Raw genomic sequence first — 15234 nt, 5'->3', positions numbered from 1 at the left:
CGCGCTCGTGCTGCCTGTAGTAGTCGTCCTCCTCCTCCTCCTCCTCCTCCTCCTCGTCGTCGTCGTCTTCCTCTTCGTCGTTCGGTCCGGCCCCGTTGCAGCCACCCGCGTCCTCGTAGTAATGCGGATACGAGATTTTGTAGCTCTCGGGTAGGCCGAGGTTTTGGTGGTACACCCCCCGTTCGAAGCTCGTCTCGCACGACGACGTCAGACAGGGGAGTTGCTGGAGGAGCTGTTGCTGGTGGCGCTTTTGCTTGCGCTCGTTGCGCTCGTGCTTGTTGCCGCGGTACCTTCGCCTCTCGGCTGTGCTACGGCCCGCGTCGCCCTTCGGGTGCCTACCGTTGCGCATCTGTTGCTGCTGGCGGTCGTAGCTCGCGAGGTCGGGCACGTCGTTGGTACGGTAGGGCAGGGGCTCCGGGGCCAGCACCGAGTAGGGCAGGGTTTGGGGTTGGGCCGGCCCGCCGCTCACCGTTTGCAGGGAGTGCCGGCTGCTCGCGTGCTGCATGGCGAGGGAGCTTTGCAGGGGACTGACCACCGAGGACGAGTTGTGGACAGGGCCGCGCTTTAAGGGCAGGGTCAGTTGGTTCGAGCTGTTGCTCGGCAGGGCGTACCCGTATTGCTGCATCTCCTGCTGCTGGTGGAGCTTCTGCTGATAATGCTCTTTGTAATCGTAGATGTTGCCCGGCTGCAAGGGACCCCGACGACTCACGGTTAGTACACGCAAGCACATGCATATATTATCATGATGATGATGATGATGATGATGATACTCCATGCAGGATCCAAAAATAAGGATATGGATGATGATAAATTTTATTTCAATTGCTTCATAGTCATGGGTATTGCGAGTGAAATATGGTACGAGGCTCCATAATTACAGCGAATGTATATACAGGATGATCAGGGATACGGTATATCAAATTAGTAACTACTACGGTGGAGGGTCGTAGGTATCGTTATACAGATAACATGAAAAAAGTCGTGCAGCTAGCATAATATATATATATATATATATGGATGCATAAGTGTAAAAATACGAAAATTAATTACTATATTGCTTTGAGGAAGGATAATTGGCTATCGAAAGTATCAACAGACTTGCTTACTTACTTGTCAAAGACAGCGGCCAGCATATACATATATGTATATACGATGTATCGTTATTGCTTTGTGCTATAATCGGCATATATATATATAGGTATGGTCTGCGAACGAATCATTCATTCTCCTACGGTAGGCATATATGTATCGTATCCCTTTAACGTTAAGAGGCCTCTGTTCTGCATACTCTTTGGTTTTAGGCGTCGATCTTTGCCCGATACTAGAGACGGCACTGCGAGGCAAAACGACCACCTCTACATCTGTGTATCACGTGATGTTAAAGATTATAAAGGCGTACGAGGTGTAAAATTACGAATTTCGGGCTGAGCTTTTAGGGGTCCGTCTTAAAAAATTTTTATAGATCAAACAGTTACCGCCCACTACATGTAGTGTGTATAAAAGTATTTTATTTTTAGAGGTACGCGATTTTGGGGAAATTCCGACGTGTCAATCAAACCGTGTGCGTATTACCCGATCGACCGATCCGTAACGCGTGTCCACACGTGCAATGACACTCGAGTCCATACGAATTTACTGTGTGCACGGCGATCGAGCGTATCGCGCGCGTTTTTTCGCGTGCGCCATGGATGCGAAAACCCAGCTCGGAGCTCCGATACACCCACCTCTTCTTTGTTGTGTTTCAACACGCGATCGTGAGTGGGTGTTTTTTTTTTTTTTGTTTTTCAGCCACCATTGTTTGGCAATTACGCTTTGAGTCGGTGAAACCATGGGAATCCGATGAACGCAATAAAAATGTACAACAACCCCAATTTCGTACGGGGCCAAAAAGCAAAAGAAAATATTGAGTTGAAGATGCGTGACTTTACTTATCCAGTAGAAGAATAAAATCCAACGTTATGATACGGGTAAGCCGTACAAGTGGAAAAACAGTGTGGTAAGAAGATCAGTGTTTACTGGATGGAGCCTCGGGTGTGAGGGGACATGGCTCGAGGATCGCGTCGGACTATCCCGTGACTTAAGCCGGAGTTTCTCCAAGAATGAAATTGCGCGGGGGCCGGCGAACGGTAGTCAGAAGCACACGCTCGCGAAATTGCGTTTAAAATTTCATCGGGGAAAATAAATTTTTTTCTTGTGTTTTTTTACCGGTTTTCGCGTCATCGATAACGCGATATCAATTATCACTAACGGCTGCCCGCCAAGATGATCGTACCATTGTCACTGCGGCAGAAATAAGGAATGGCCCATCCACGAGAAAAACCATTTTCTTGCACGAAAAACACGGGAAATTATTATCACACCGGGAGGATTGTTTACAATATCGGAGTAGCGTCGTTGTAAAAGAAAGAAAGAAAAAAAAAGCAACTATAGTGGTAAAAGTGGGGGTCGTAGGCCGAGCGGGCTTTTGTCAGCGGGAAAAAACAAACCTTGCTACTGTTCCGGGGGAAAAACGGGCGGGGGCACGTTCTGGTAGGTGTGCTCGGCGAGCTCGGCCTTCTTCGCCACGAGCCTGGGCGCGGGCACAGGGGGCGGCCGCTCGGACTCGTCGTCCGGGACCAACTCGGCGATGGTCTCGCGACTCGTGGCATGCGACAAGCTCGAGGTCGGAGTCGCCCCGCACCCGAGCGAGCCCAAGCTCCTATGCGGACACCCACCGGTCCCGTCCACCGATCGGTAAATCGGTATGGCGTACACCTGGTAACGCCGACGCGTCGTCGTGGTCGTCGTTTTGGTTTTCGCCGACATCGTCGTCGTCGTCATCGTTCTCCTGGTGAGGGTAGTCGCGGTCGCCAACTCGAGGTGGCGAGGCCCACCCGTGTCTATCTGTTGCAGGTGCCTGCGGCACAGCCGGAGCGAGTAAAACTGCGCGGCGTGTCGTTGGCGCTGGTGCTGCTTGCGCCTACGGGGTTTCAGGCTGTTGCAACGCGGCTCTGGAGAATTGGCCCGGGGCATATTATGCTCGCTCAGGTGGGGCCCGAGGTGGCTACGCTCCGTCGGCGCTTCTCCCGAGGCTTTGCTTTTTACCAGCGTGGCCGCCACTGAAGTCGACTCGTAGCCGGAGCTGGTGCAACCACCGCACAGGCTTGTGGCTCGAGATGCTGGACGCGAGGAGCAGGGCGAGCCCGAGGAGACCGAGCCCGAGTACGCGCTGCAGCTATGAAGGGCCCAGCACGAGTTGCTGCTGCTGCCCCCGACGCTGGCCGACTTGTGCCCGACTATCAGCTAAAACACACATCACCGCCCATACGCGCATACGACCGCACGCGCGTTACATTGCGTTACATTATAATATGTGTGTGTATATATACATACGTACTCTGTGAGATGGAAGCGCGTTACGTACGCCCCAGCTGCTGCGTCTGTTGTGGCTCGTGTTTGCGTTGCTCCTGAAGCTGCTGCTGCTGCTGCTGCTAATTTATGACCATGTGTGCGTTTCTCTACCATGTCTATTTGCATAACTCTCTGTGTGGGTTTGTGTAAGTGTGTGTGTGCTAGTTTGTTGTTTGCGCCGTGCACTCTTCGAAAATCAAAGGGGAGCCTTTGTTGGGTCGGATTGCGCTTCGCTAACGCGCATGTGAAAACTGCACGTCGAGACGATGATCGTTTAGAACTACGGTCCTCGATAATTTTCGTCAAACGAAATTTCATACTTGCAAGTGGAGTGTCGGGTGTGCTTTTGTTGCGTATAGCGTCCGACGTTCATTGGATTAGGTATTGTCATACTTCCATCGGGATATCTCGATACAACTGATCAATAGTATTTCATTAATTCATTGCAAGAACATATTGTTTTGTGAATTCAACTATTCAGAGATTGAACTGGTTGGTGTGGATTTTTTTTTTTCTGGTAAAGGTAGGTTGTTTCGGGTAATTATTTTATACATATTTCTTCTAATCCAGTATTATTTTCTTCTACGTGATATACTTAATGAGTGAAAAAAGAATTTAAATAACATTTCCGTTTCAATAAAGGATGTACCTCGTGGTGAGTAAAAATGAATGAATTTTCCATTCATTTACGTATATCGGAGACCATTTGTCGCATTTCCTGAAGAGATCGATATTATTTATTGAAACTTGACGAAAATATCAAACGTGCCATTATACATCAGAGATGATATATTTCATAACGAATAATAGTAGAGTGCCTTCCATTTGTATGGTAATTTTATGATTTCAAATGGTACTATTGTGAAAAAATAATATGAAAAATGATTACTAATTCAGGAACAAAAATGTTTTGGATACATGTAGCGATGACATCGTGGACTTCCATAGAAGCTTCAATACCCTTGCTTCATATATCAGCCATATGTCCGGGCGTTTTTTAATAAAGTAACAAATTTTTAATAATCATAAAATAAACGTAATCTGTTTAAAATTTATGTAAACTGAGAAAAAAAAAACCATGACATCATATACAATCTTTCGTATGGAATGCAATATTTTACGATTGATGATGATTATTTGATGAAATGTCGCATAAATCTTACATTTAAAATCATCAAAGCGTACAATAATAATTGTAATTCACGTGCGGAAGCGAGCGAGCATAAGTACAATACGCTTTTCCGCCAGTAAAGCGTATATTCAGCTGCCCCGGCAAAGTTGCCTCCTCACTCTCCCACGTCCATTTTCGAGAGTGCAAGCAAGGGCGCGTGTGTCCGCGTGTCAAAGCTAGAGATGGCCAAAAGCCACTACACACATTACATTATGCAGTAGGTATATACATATATGTGTATGTGTTAGGCGGGCAGTGTACAAAAGCAGTGGTCCCTGCTATTCTCTAGGGGAACTGCTGTTATAATTATACATCGTCTAGATGATGTGGCGCCTTACCTGTTTTGCTGCCAACTTTGCTGACAACGTAAGACAGGACGAGAGAAAGAGAGATAGAGTGGTATGTCAAGGCTCTATATATATGTTCGATATATAACGGAAAGCGTTGAGAGTTTAAAAAGTTGAATTAAACGATTATTTGTAATGAAAAAAAAAAAAAAAAAAAAAAATACAATTCAGTCGTATCAGTTTTTCAGTGCACAGAATGCTATAGGAATCTCTTTTTGTGCGTTTGATGGATTATTAACTCGATTATTTGAAATTTTATGAATTATTAAACCATAGGTATATGAAAAAAAAAAAAAAAAAAAAAATAGTTCATGACATTGTACAGTTTCATTTTTGTGTACAACACGACAAATAAAATTAAAAATTGTACATGGACAGCATGCATGGATATGATGTATAAAAGGGCGGTGCAGGGCAGACGTCGTTTAAACGCGAGTGCGTCCGAACAATATTATCCACCTCTCGCTTCGTGTCGTAGTTTTAATATTCACGACGCATGTTTCCAACGATAATTAAAGGGACGGTAAAACCGTGAGTCAAGGCACCTCTAATGGAACCTCACAAAGGGTCCGACTATGCGATGATACACGAAACTCTACATAACACACATAAGTTTGTATGTCAAGCACTCAAGTACGCACACACACGTGCATGGAATCCTTTGTCACAACTTTTGAGCTGTCATCACTCATTTAGGGGAATAAAAAAATATATATATATATTTCTCTCCTACAATTTAATTTCCATATCTACGTTTTTTCGGCTACAATTGACGCGAAACGAAAAAAAAAAAAAATCGTAATAAAAAACCATCAAGTTCTCATTCCAGAGTAAAGAGCCGAATAAGCGCAAGTAGTGAATTTTTCAAAGAGCTCGCTGTCATACACATGCACGTAATATGGAGCCCAATGGCCCGAGGAGCGCGAGATAAAGGCACCAAGGTACATCACGCTCGTGTTAGCTCGATCAAAGGAGTCACGCGGTGCCTGTCGTAAAAATACTTTAAGCTTCGATCGTCCGCCACAAATGGGCTTAAAAAACGCATTATCACGCCAAACACACCGTACATATATACATGTGTGTGCGGATGGAGGAAATTCTTCGGCCCTTGGGCAGACGTTAAAAAGTAAAGTCGACGAAAAATCGATAGATACAAGGGCTACAGAGCCCCGAGGCTCGCAGACTCGCGAGATCTTACTCGGGACTGGCAGGCGTCATCCCTTTTTTACCCGTGTACTATCGACGTACCCACCCATTGTACGCACGAGTGTGTACACTGATGCACCTATACAGGCGTTAACGGCCGATATAAATAGCGGATTTTCGGAAAGGAGATGGAAGATGGAAAGCCATTTGCGCGCTTCGGCACAACAACTCCGGCTGTACAATGCTTTGCGTCGTCCCCATTACCCGCGCGATGATTACATTTCGTTGCAATTTTGCTGTCGCGTGACATTGCCATTCTCGGAAGGCCCAACTGTGCGCAAGGATAACTCATCCATCCATTCGCAACGTTCGTTTCTCTTCATCTCTACAGCTTTTTCGTTACCCGATTTCACCTAGTTTTCGGCTCCCAGGCCTTACCTACCACTGTAGTGTGTGTTGCCCCCGTACTACTCGAGTATCGACTTGTCCCCGTTTCTCCAGCTGCCTTTCGATTTGTCCACGTTTCTACTGTTATTCCGATATTGCTTGTTACGCGGCACTTATGGGTTCACGAAGACCTATACGTGCGCTCTCGCTGGAGAGAGTCGACGACATTGTAGGGGGTCGAATTATTAGATGGCTGCAGCACAGGTATTCATCGATCGGACGCGACGAGCGGAGAAAGACCAATCCGAGCAGAGGTTCGAGTTTGAATTTTCATACTTTTGGTCGCGAGTTGGTTCATAATGGGTGAATTTTTTTAAATAAAATGTTAACGTCGCTTCTGTCGCGTTTCTGTCGCGTAAGTAGTCAAAATCGAAAATAGTCAGACATCATCTTTTTTTTAAATAAAATGTTCATGAACAGACATTGCAGGTCGTAGGCTACGTTTCTGTCGCGTAAGTAGTCAAAATCGAAAATAGTCAGACATCTTTTTTTTTTTTTTTTTTTTTTTTTTTTTTTTTTTTTTTTTTTTTTTTTTTTTTTTTTTTTTTAACAGTGAAAAGAGAATAAATTGTATTTTAATGTCACAAGAGCTTGAATTTGCAACTGTATTAATGTTTTTGACTCTTTAGGATCTTTCATTATTTTCACATCATGCACGTACCGCAGTGGTAACCATCCGAGTTCATTGAGTCGTTTGTGCTTTTGCCTGCCTTGGAGGGGGCAAGTGCGCGATGAAAATGAACGAAGCTTCATGGAATTTAAAAGTTCCAAACTGATAAACAAGAAATCTCGTAATTACAGTTCACGCGTATGATCTGCTTGACATCGCATGTTTGAGCTTTAGTTTTGCGAGGTTCATCAACTAATTGAATCAAGTGATAGGTACATTTACTAATCAGAAGTTCATGTTTTACCTCGTTATCGACATAATTTTTATGTTATGTGCATAGATAGGTGGGTACACAAATGCGGACTTTTTTATCGTTAAATATTATACAGGAAATTGGTACGTTTTAAAATATCAATCCTTCAAGTACTTGGAAATAAAATACACGTACGATGGTTTTGAATGAACGTTTTTTAAAAGTAAACGTTTCTTGAACAACTTGTTTTTTTTTTTGTTTGTTTTTTTAATGATTTAGACCGCTAGTATTTATAAAAATTTTCAGCCTATACATTAGTGTTAATGTTATGCGACACAAGTCTTTTAATAAACGTACAAATTGAAGATACATACAGATCCTTAGTATAAAAAGGTTTCATCACTTTCCCCCCTTATTCTTGTGTAGCACGTAGATAAGGTTCTTTTTTTTTTTTACCTCTAAGCACGATCTGAATGGTGAAAACACTAACCAAAAGGCAAAATGGAGTCACGTGCTGCGTAATTTACGCTTTAATCCGGATTCGGATCCATTCAATGAGAGAACTTGCAGTCTTACAGATATTTCTATTCACTTTTTTACGCGCATGAGCTGGCGATACGCAAATGAGTACACGCGCACACATGCCCGTAAACGAGGATGAAAGAAAAACAAAAAGAAAAAAAAATAGAGGATATGAGCGGTGGTAAGAAATATATATATATATATTTTTTTTCATTAATTAAAATAAGGGAAATGAAACACGGCCAACACGGGTAGTCCCCTAGGTACAGAAGGACTCTCCGATTCACCCCGTCTCCCTAACAATTTTTCAGCTCTCACGTTCCTGTATAACACGGCAGCACGTGCTACGATTTCCCTTCCTCCATCCTCCGACCTGGCCTCTCGTCGTACTGCAGCGGTGACTCCGAGTGCCAAGTACCTACTCGTGAACCGCGCGAGCCATATAATGCGATCATTTCACGGTGGCTTTGCATCACCCTAGCTCCACGCACCCCGGACGTCTGAGTGTGTTTTACTTCCCCTCTCCCTCATTATCCGACTCCATCCCCTGCTGCTGTTACTCTTCGACTCGTCACGGCTCGTTGAATAAGCCGCGCCTCTCGTAGTCGAGTAAAAATCTTTTTTCGCGAGGTTTCGACCGGCCGGGCCGGTTTGCGTGCGACTTCGTCACGGGTGGGTTTCAGGCTTCGCGTAAACAATACACCTGCGAAAAATACACCCTCGGGATACCTAGGCACACTGCGCAGAAATCGAGCGAAAGCCGCGGAACTAGCGGTTATAAGCACTTTGCCCGCGGTCGTGTATATCAGAGGCCAACTGTTCCTCTCTAACTCGGTGGTAGGTATTTTTTTTTCCCTCTCATTAGTCTTTTCTTTTCGTTTGTTTCCTTATATATGTATATTCGTTCGCTAATAAATTTAACGTGGCTTTGGGGGGAGAGTTCAGTAGCACCAGTACTGTTTTAGATCTGTTTTATTTCACAGTGATGGGTACGTTAGCTTTTTTTTTTTTACTAATGGTAATTTATTGTACTCATACCTTTAAATATTCCAAATAAATTTTACATCACACACGTATGAGTTAATGAAAATTACTGATAATCGGGTACAATTTTTTGCATACGCCAAAGCAAAGAGCGGAAAATAAAGCATACATGTATATAAAAAAAAAAAAAAAAAAATGTTAAGAGCCGCGTAATCGTGGAGTTTGGTACGAGTAAGTTGTATACATTACATGTCGCAGGGCCACCTTCAACTTTAAGGAGGATTCTTTGTTCGCTTTCTTTGCTCTGTGGAGACCGAAAAAGGAATCGTCCCTACACTCGCGTAGGTCTGTAGAGCTTATGGGGCGTTAACTTGGGATTTCTAAATGATTGCCGAATCGAGAGCGTGTACGTACCGCGATACTATATGTAGGGTCTCTTTCTCTCTATCTCCACTTCGTTTTCCTTCTAATGGCCACTCGAAGACAACGACGTTCGCGATTACGCGGTAAGAGGAAAAGTTTTTCTTTCCTTGCAAATGGCGAGTGAAGCGGGTAACAATTTGGATGAAATTCTCTTTTCCAACACCGAACGGGAAATAATGCAGTTTTTTTTTCTACAATTGATCTAAAATTTATAAAACTTGTTTTTTTACTGAAGAAAAAATAAATGTGATATTCGGTACTATACGTTGCTTATAAAAGTACGATATTACAATTGTGCTGAAAAACAAATAGCTTAAAGTATACCTGAAATATCTCATAAATCAGAAGAATATTCATCAGGCAAAGTGAATCAACAACGGGCACGATAAAACAGTTTTGCGTTTTTTTTTTGATAAAATTTTCATCCATCTATTTCAACCGGTAAAGCTCGCGTGTCGTTATCAAGTCCCTTTTTTCCAACCTTGTGTTCTCTCTGTCTCTCTCTCTCTCGTCCTTTTAACATCTGTGATGGACTGTATGGGCTTACATGTGCAGTACTATTGTATACATAAATGTACATGTAATCACTGCAAGCTAGACAACAGCAAAAAAACAACAACAACAACAACAACAACAACAACAACAACAACGAGACAAACGACACAAACAGAAGCAGCAAAAACGCACTCGTGCGCTTCTCATGGTAAATTAAATTCGTGCCAAACGAATGATTTATTATGGCGACTTACCTTGTTTGGCGGTGACTGTATGCCGTGGAAGGGCAGGTTCTCGTAGAACGTCTTCGTTTCGGGCTCGGATAATCCCTCCGAAACGCTGTCCATGTGATTGCTATTCGCTGATTGGCTCGGATCTAGGACACATCGATTAAACATTATTTTTTATTTTTATAAACATCGTCATCTCGACAATCAAGAGTTTGATGAAAATAGTGTCTCCTCGCATCCACCACTTACTTAAAACTATGTTGAAACGTGAGATTAATCTCGTATCATATAATCCTTGATTTCAACCAGCCAAGTTTATTTACATTTTCCACGTTCCACGAGTTAACATTCACAATATTGCATCAATAAATGTTTTATTGATAGCGATATGGAAACAACTACAATGTACATGATCGTTACTTCCATCACCAGTGAGTGGGTTATATTTATAAATACTTTCACCACCATCAACTGTACAGTCATATTTGTAAAAAAATTAACCAATACAATAGATTTTTCCATTGAATTAGTAAAGTCTTTCAGTGACCAAAAAAAATATTAGCCAAATACGGTCCCTCTAACCTGCAGGCATCATTCTGTACGACTCACAAATCATCACCATCGAGTTTCAGTGCATCTACATCAATATTTTCGTGAGTGTGCATCGAGGTGCATGTGTCGTTTTGTCTGTGCGCTAAAAATTAATAATCTCTCTGGTGCTCGTGCATTGTATGTTTCATCATATACGCTCGAATGAAAAATGTGTACCACTTTCGAGGTGTAACTTTGTTCATTATTCAGCTATACATGCAGTGATTTGGCAGTACAGAACAAAAAAAAAAAAAAAAAAAAAAAAAAGAAGCATCGAACAAACAAACAAACTTTCGTAAACTGTAAAGCGCGAGGTGGGAGCTATATGTGTATACGATAATCAAACGCGCGAAAGCTTCGGACCGAAACGGGAGCAAAGCATAAAGGAAAGCCCGTGCCGTTGCGAAACACCTATATATATAGCGCGTACGTACATCTATGGACGCGAAAAAGGACAAAACAAAGGGAAGCCAAACCGAGGACGACCGCGATTGTGAATCGCAAGCCACGGTCGAGGCTTGGCCCGCCTGTTGTATACACATATATAGCCAGTGCGAGGCACACAGTTGAACAATGGGCTTATACCTTTCTCGTGCCTCCATCTCGCTTAAATACCCTTCGTTAAGGGGCTACTGCTTCATTGTTGACCGTGTCCATGTATATGCATGTATATATGCGCCTATGCTGCTTTCACCGCTTTGTCGTACTCGTAAGTGAAAAAATCGACATGGCAAGCGCAGAGAGAAGCAGATTAAAAAGCGCGTAAAAGAAAAGGAAATATGTATATATAGTATGTGTGTAATATGCCCAAGCAAAATAGTCAAACCACTCACCTTACAAACAACCATGGTAATAACAACAATGTAAGGTATGTAATACAGAGGGGTGTGCATCTTATTTAAAATATATATATACACACATATATACGTACCAGCCCCGGGTTTTTTGCGCTTACGGGACACGTTGTTCCTGCCGCAGTGGGACACCCGATGCTCATCGGATGCTCGATTTCGCTTGAGATCCAAAGACGAGCCCTCGGCCGGTTCCGGCTCTTGCTGCTGTTGCCGGCGTGTTTCTATTCTCTTGTACGTCACGGCTGCAGGGGGACACACACATGCGTTTGCTATTACGTATAAATACATATATATTATACCTGTTCATGGCGCTTTGGCTCCAACCGCTCCTCCCCCGGAGCAAAGTAATTTCGTATTACGCGTGCCCGAGAAAATGGGGACAGGTGTTCTCGCTGTGCTCCCGCGTCATTCGATACACCTAGGTATACATACGTTTTGGTATATATAACGCATCGCGACGGAATCGAGAAAACTGAGGGAAGATTTTCCGATGCACTGCTCGTATCTCGAACTCATTCTGCTGTTGTATATATGTTTTTGTTCCCCGATATCCCGCTGATTCGTGAAATAGATACGTACAACGGAAATTGATACCCCGTGTGTATTTTTGTACCTACACGCGCGAGGAGGGAGACGCTTCGCGAGTTGTTGTGTAGTCTCGGTGAAATGACGTGTCAAACGTTACCGTAATGCTTCCCGACAGTCATTCTCAAGGCGTAATGGAAGCCGAAGATAAATTTATACCACCCGTGGATCGTAAAATCCTCGAATTTCATGCGTTTTGTTTATTCATTCGAGTCTACGGTATGCGATCTCGAGATGTGTCTGGGTGAACATCATCGTATAGTTGCGTCGCCTGAAAGAGATAATGGCTTCTATTTTTATACCGTGGTAGTCTATACAACGATGTCTGAGACTTGTACGAGCATTTACATCCAGTTCGGGGTGTCCTTGATTTTTCGGCTTTGAAATGAGGTGATATCTCAAATTTTATTGCTTCGTTTAAGAAGAAAAAACGTCGTTCGTTGTATGAAAACATCAATTTGAATCGAAATGCATCGAATGAATTTCTAGCGCTTTCGAACATTTTTCAATCTCTTGAGTTTCACTTGGCTTTTGTTTGCTTTGCTCTCGAGATAAAAGAGCTAGAATTTAAGTCGACATTTTTCGATAGTTGAATTCGAGTTTGGAACGATAAAGGGTTAGTCATGACCTGCATCTAAAAAGTTCTGCACATAGGATGAAAAAAAAAAAAATTTTTAATTTTTAACTACCAAACTATTGGGTTTTCAAGAAAATTTTCCTTTATTTTCTTCACAATCAATAAAAAGCCAAAGAGTGCATTCTAGGTACCACGGTGTTCCTCATACTTTCAAAGGCAAAGGTGACTATATTTTTTTCGCGGAATCACCGATATATATATGCATCAGTACAGGCATCAAGGCGTGCATGGATTCGCGAGAGTCAGATTTCCGCGCTTGCATCCGTAAAATGTGATATAGTATACGAGTAAGAGGGTATCGAATTTCCCAAAGCACGCACCAAAGAGAGCCGGAAAAAGTCAAGGGGAGCTTCCTCCTCCTCCCCGCACCCACTCCTCTTTGAGCCACGGAAATAAAGATCTCGTCGTTTCCCACAATGGCAGGAATCTCTCGTGTTTCCCGGGATGCTGCTGTACACCTCCATATACGCCCCTGGACTCTCGTGCCATACAAATATATGTGTATATACGTTATATACAGTACATGTTGACGCGTGGGGCTGAATGGGCGCGAAAATGGCTCGGATTACGGGCCGCGGAGCGCACGTCAATGGATGGGAAAATGGAAAAATGGATCTGGTGTCGCTGCTCGAGCCAAAGCGCACCCCTGATGCGTGTACCGGTGCTATTTCGCGCTGACGCGTGTACCTACGCGGGGGCTGATCTATGGCAATGGTTCGGTGAAATAGATAAATGTCCAAAAGCGCATTATTCATCGTGTCGAGGGAGTTTCTCGTTATTTACGCCGTTTGGCTGGTACAACGCGTGGTTTAAAAAAAAGTTTTTTTATTTTTTTTTTCCTTTTAATGAAGCTTTTCTGGTGCTGCGTACACTTATTTATTGTATACACTTATACGTATTATGTGAACAACGATTCAGGAAAAAAAGACTCACATTAATAGGCTTTAGCCAGGAAAAGAGGATTGTCATTACGTTAAATTTTTTAATTAAAAAAAGCAACTCATCTCCGTTAGTGGTTCGAATAGGTGCATACGTAATCTGCTTTTTTAATCGAATAAAAATAAATTTATCACCCATTTGCAATGATTTAAGAAAACAAGACAAACAGTTGTTGACGTAATCACTTCTGGCGTTGAAGTTTGTTGCGTTTCAGATTGAAGCATAAATAAAACACAACATGCACCAGAGCTGTACTGCAGTTGAAGTGGAAGAAAATTTTTTTTTTCCAGACATTACGTATACCCACTTCGTAGCAACAAATAAACGTTGTAATTAATATTTTTAATAATAATTTTAATTTTAATTTTAAAACATATTCCCAATTACCCAATGAAGCAACGTATTATCTATATTTTACAGTCACACGTTGTACAACGTCAAATGATTTTTAATGGGTAAAAATGCACCCTAACTGAGAGTCCGGAGACAAAAAAACTTTATACAGAACAGTTCATACTATATATTCAATTTATAATAAATTCAAATTCTCAATCAAAATAGTGAAACTTTGCAACATTTCGGTGATTATCCACGTTTTGAAATCTATTTTTTTGTAGAAGTACTTGCAGTTACAACTACCGACAAAAGTAATTTTAAAGATGTATCCTCGTGTACTGGGGCATCGGAACAGTTATATACCTCGATGACGTATATTTCAGTAAATAACGAGAAAAGTATACATGTGTACAAGTTATCACAGAGTTTTGTCGTCGCGAGACATGGGCAAAACACAGGCCATGTACGACCACCCACATCCACGTGGTCATCTCGGGATAAACAGAGCATCGCTCTCCCGAGAATTGTCGACCCTCTTCTCCCTCATCCCGTAGAGGCTCCTACTACTTTTATTTTCTTTCTCTTTAAACACACGTACACCCTCTTTACCTATGAATGTACATCCTGCACACTGCCTATAGTCGCCCGATAGATCAATAACGGATCGTGTTGCTGACTCCCCGGTTGTTGCGCGACCGAGACATTTTTACCCCCTACCCACCCCTGGATTCTCGCGGAATCATCAAAACGAGTGGCAACCTTATAAACGCGAAAGAGTCGAGCTAGGGCGCAATGATCGAGCATTCGCTTTAAAATTCCATCGGGCCGTGTAAACAAAGTTGGGCCCATTAATTTAAACGAGTTGGATCCATTTGAAATTCAAAGAGCAACACGCAGAGCTCTGTGGTGCACGACAACGAGAAAGGATGGACTTGGTGGAGGAACAAAAAAAATGGTAATGACGACCCGCACAATGAGATATCTCCCTCCCTCAAAAAAGGGAAGGGAGATCGATAGAGTGAAATGAAATCACTGCACGGCTCTCGTGAAAGCCCGAGGTACGTATGGGTCGATGCCCCGGGGGTAGGTATCCAACACGGGCTGGAAGTGATTACGTCGGTCAGCAGCCGGTTTCAAGGGTTGCATATCGGCTTGTCGGGAAGTGTCGATAAGTGCGGCTTGGTTCCCCCCCCCCCCTTGCGGTGTAGCCCCTGCCAAGCTTCCAAGCGTCAATCGCAGACGTTCCTCCCACTCCGTTGGTACCTACTCCGCTA

General features: G+C 43.1%; 1 protein-coding gene across 1 annotated transcript in view; it reads right to left on the bottom strand.

Moving 5' to 3' along the window:
• Window positions 1-202: 202 nt before the first annotated feature.
• nrm (neuromusculin) overlaps window positions 203-15234 on the bottom strand; it is a gene marked incomplete at its 3' end in the record, with an annotated part of 114616 nt that continues 99584 nt past the window's right edge. The window contains exons 18-23 of the mRNA XM_089589751.1: window positions 11541-11705; window positions 10043-10164; window positions 3100-3282; window positions 2893-3048; window positions 2492-2805; window positions 203-704 (exon numbers count right to left, since the gene is read on the bottom strand). Of these exons, the coding sequence (XP_089445877.1) occupies window positions 203-704; window positions 2492-2805; window positions 2893-3048; window positions 3100-3282; window positions 10043-10164; window positions 11541-11705 (1442 nt within the window). The remainder of the gene's footprint in view (window positions 705-2491; window positions 2806-2892; window positions 3049-3099; window positions 3283-10042; window positions 10165-11540; window positions 11706-15234) is intronic.

Source organism: Copidosoma floridanum, unplaced genomic scaffold (assembly GCF_036245765.1).
Source record: "Copidosoma floridanum isolate Cflo_tuat_1 unplaced genomic scaffold, Cflo_Japanese_pri ptg000009l, whole genome shotgun sequence".
NCBI classification, from domain to species: Eukaryota; Metazoa; Arthropoda; class Insecta; order Hymenoptera; family Encyrtidae; genus Copidosoma; species Copidosoma floridanum.
This window is presented reverse-complemented; position numbering and strand designations above follow the sequence as displayed.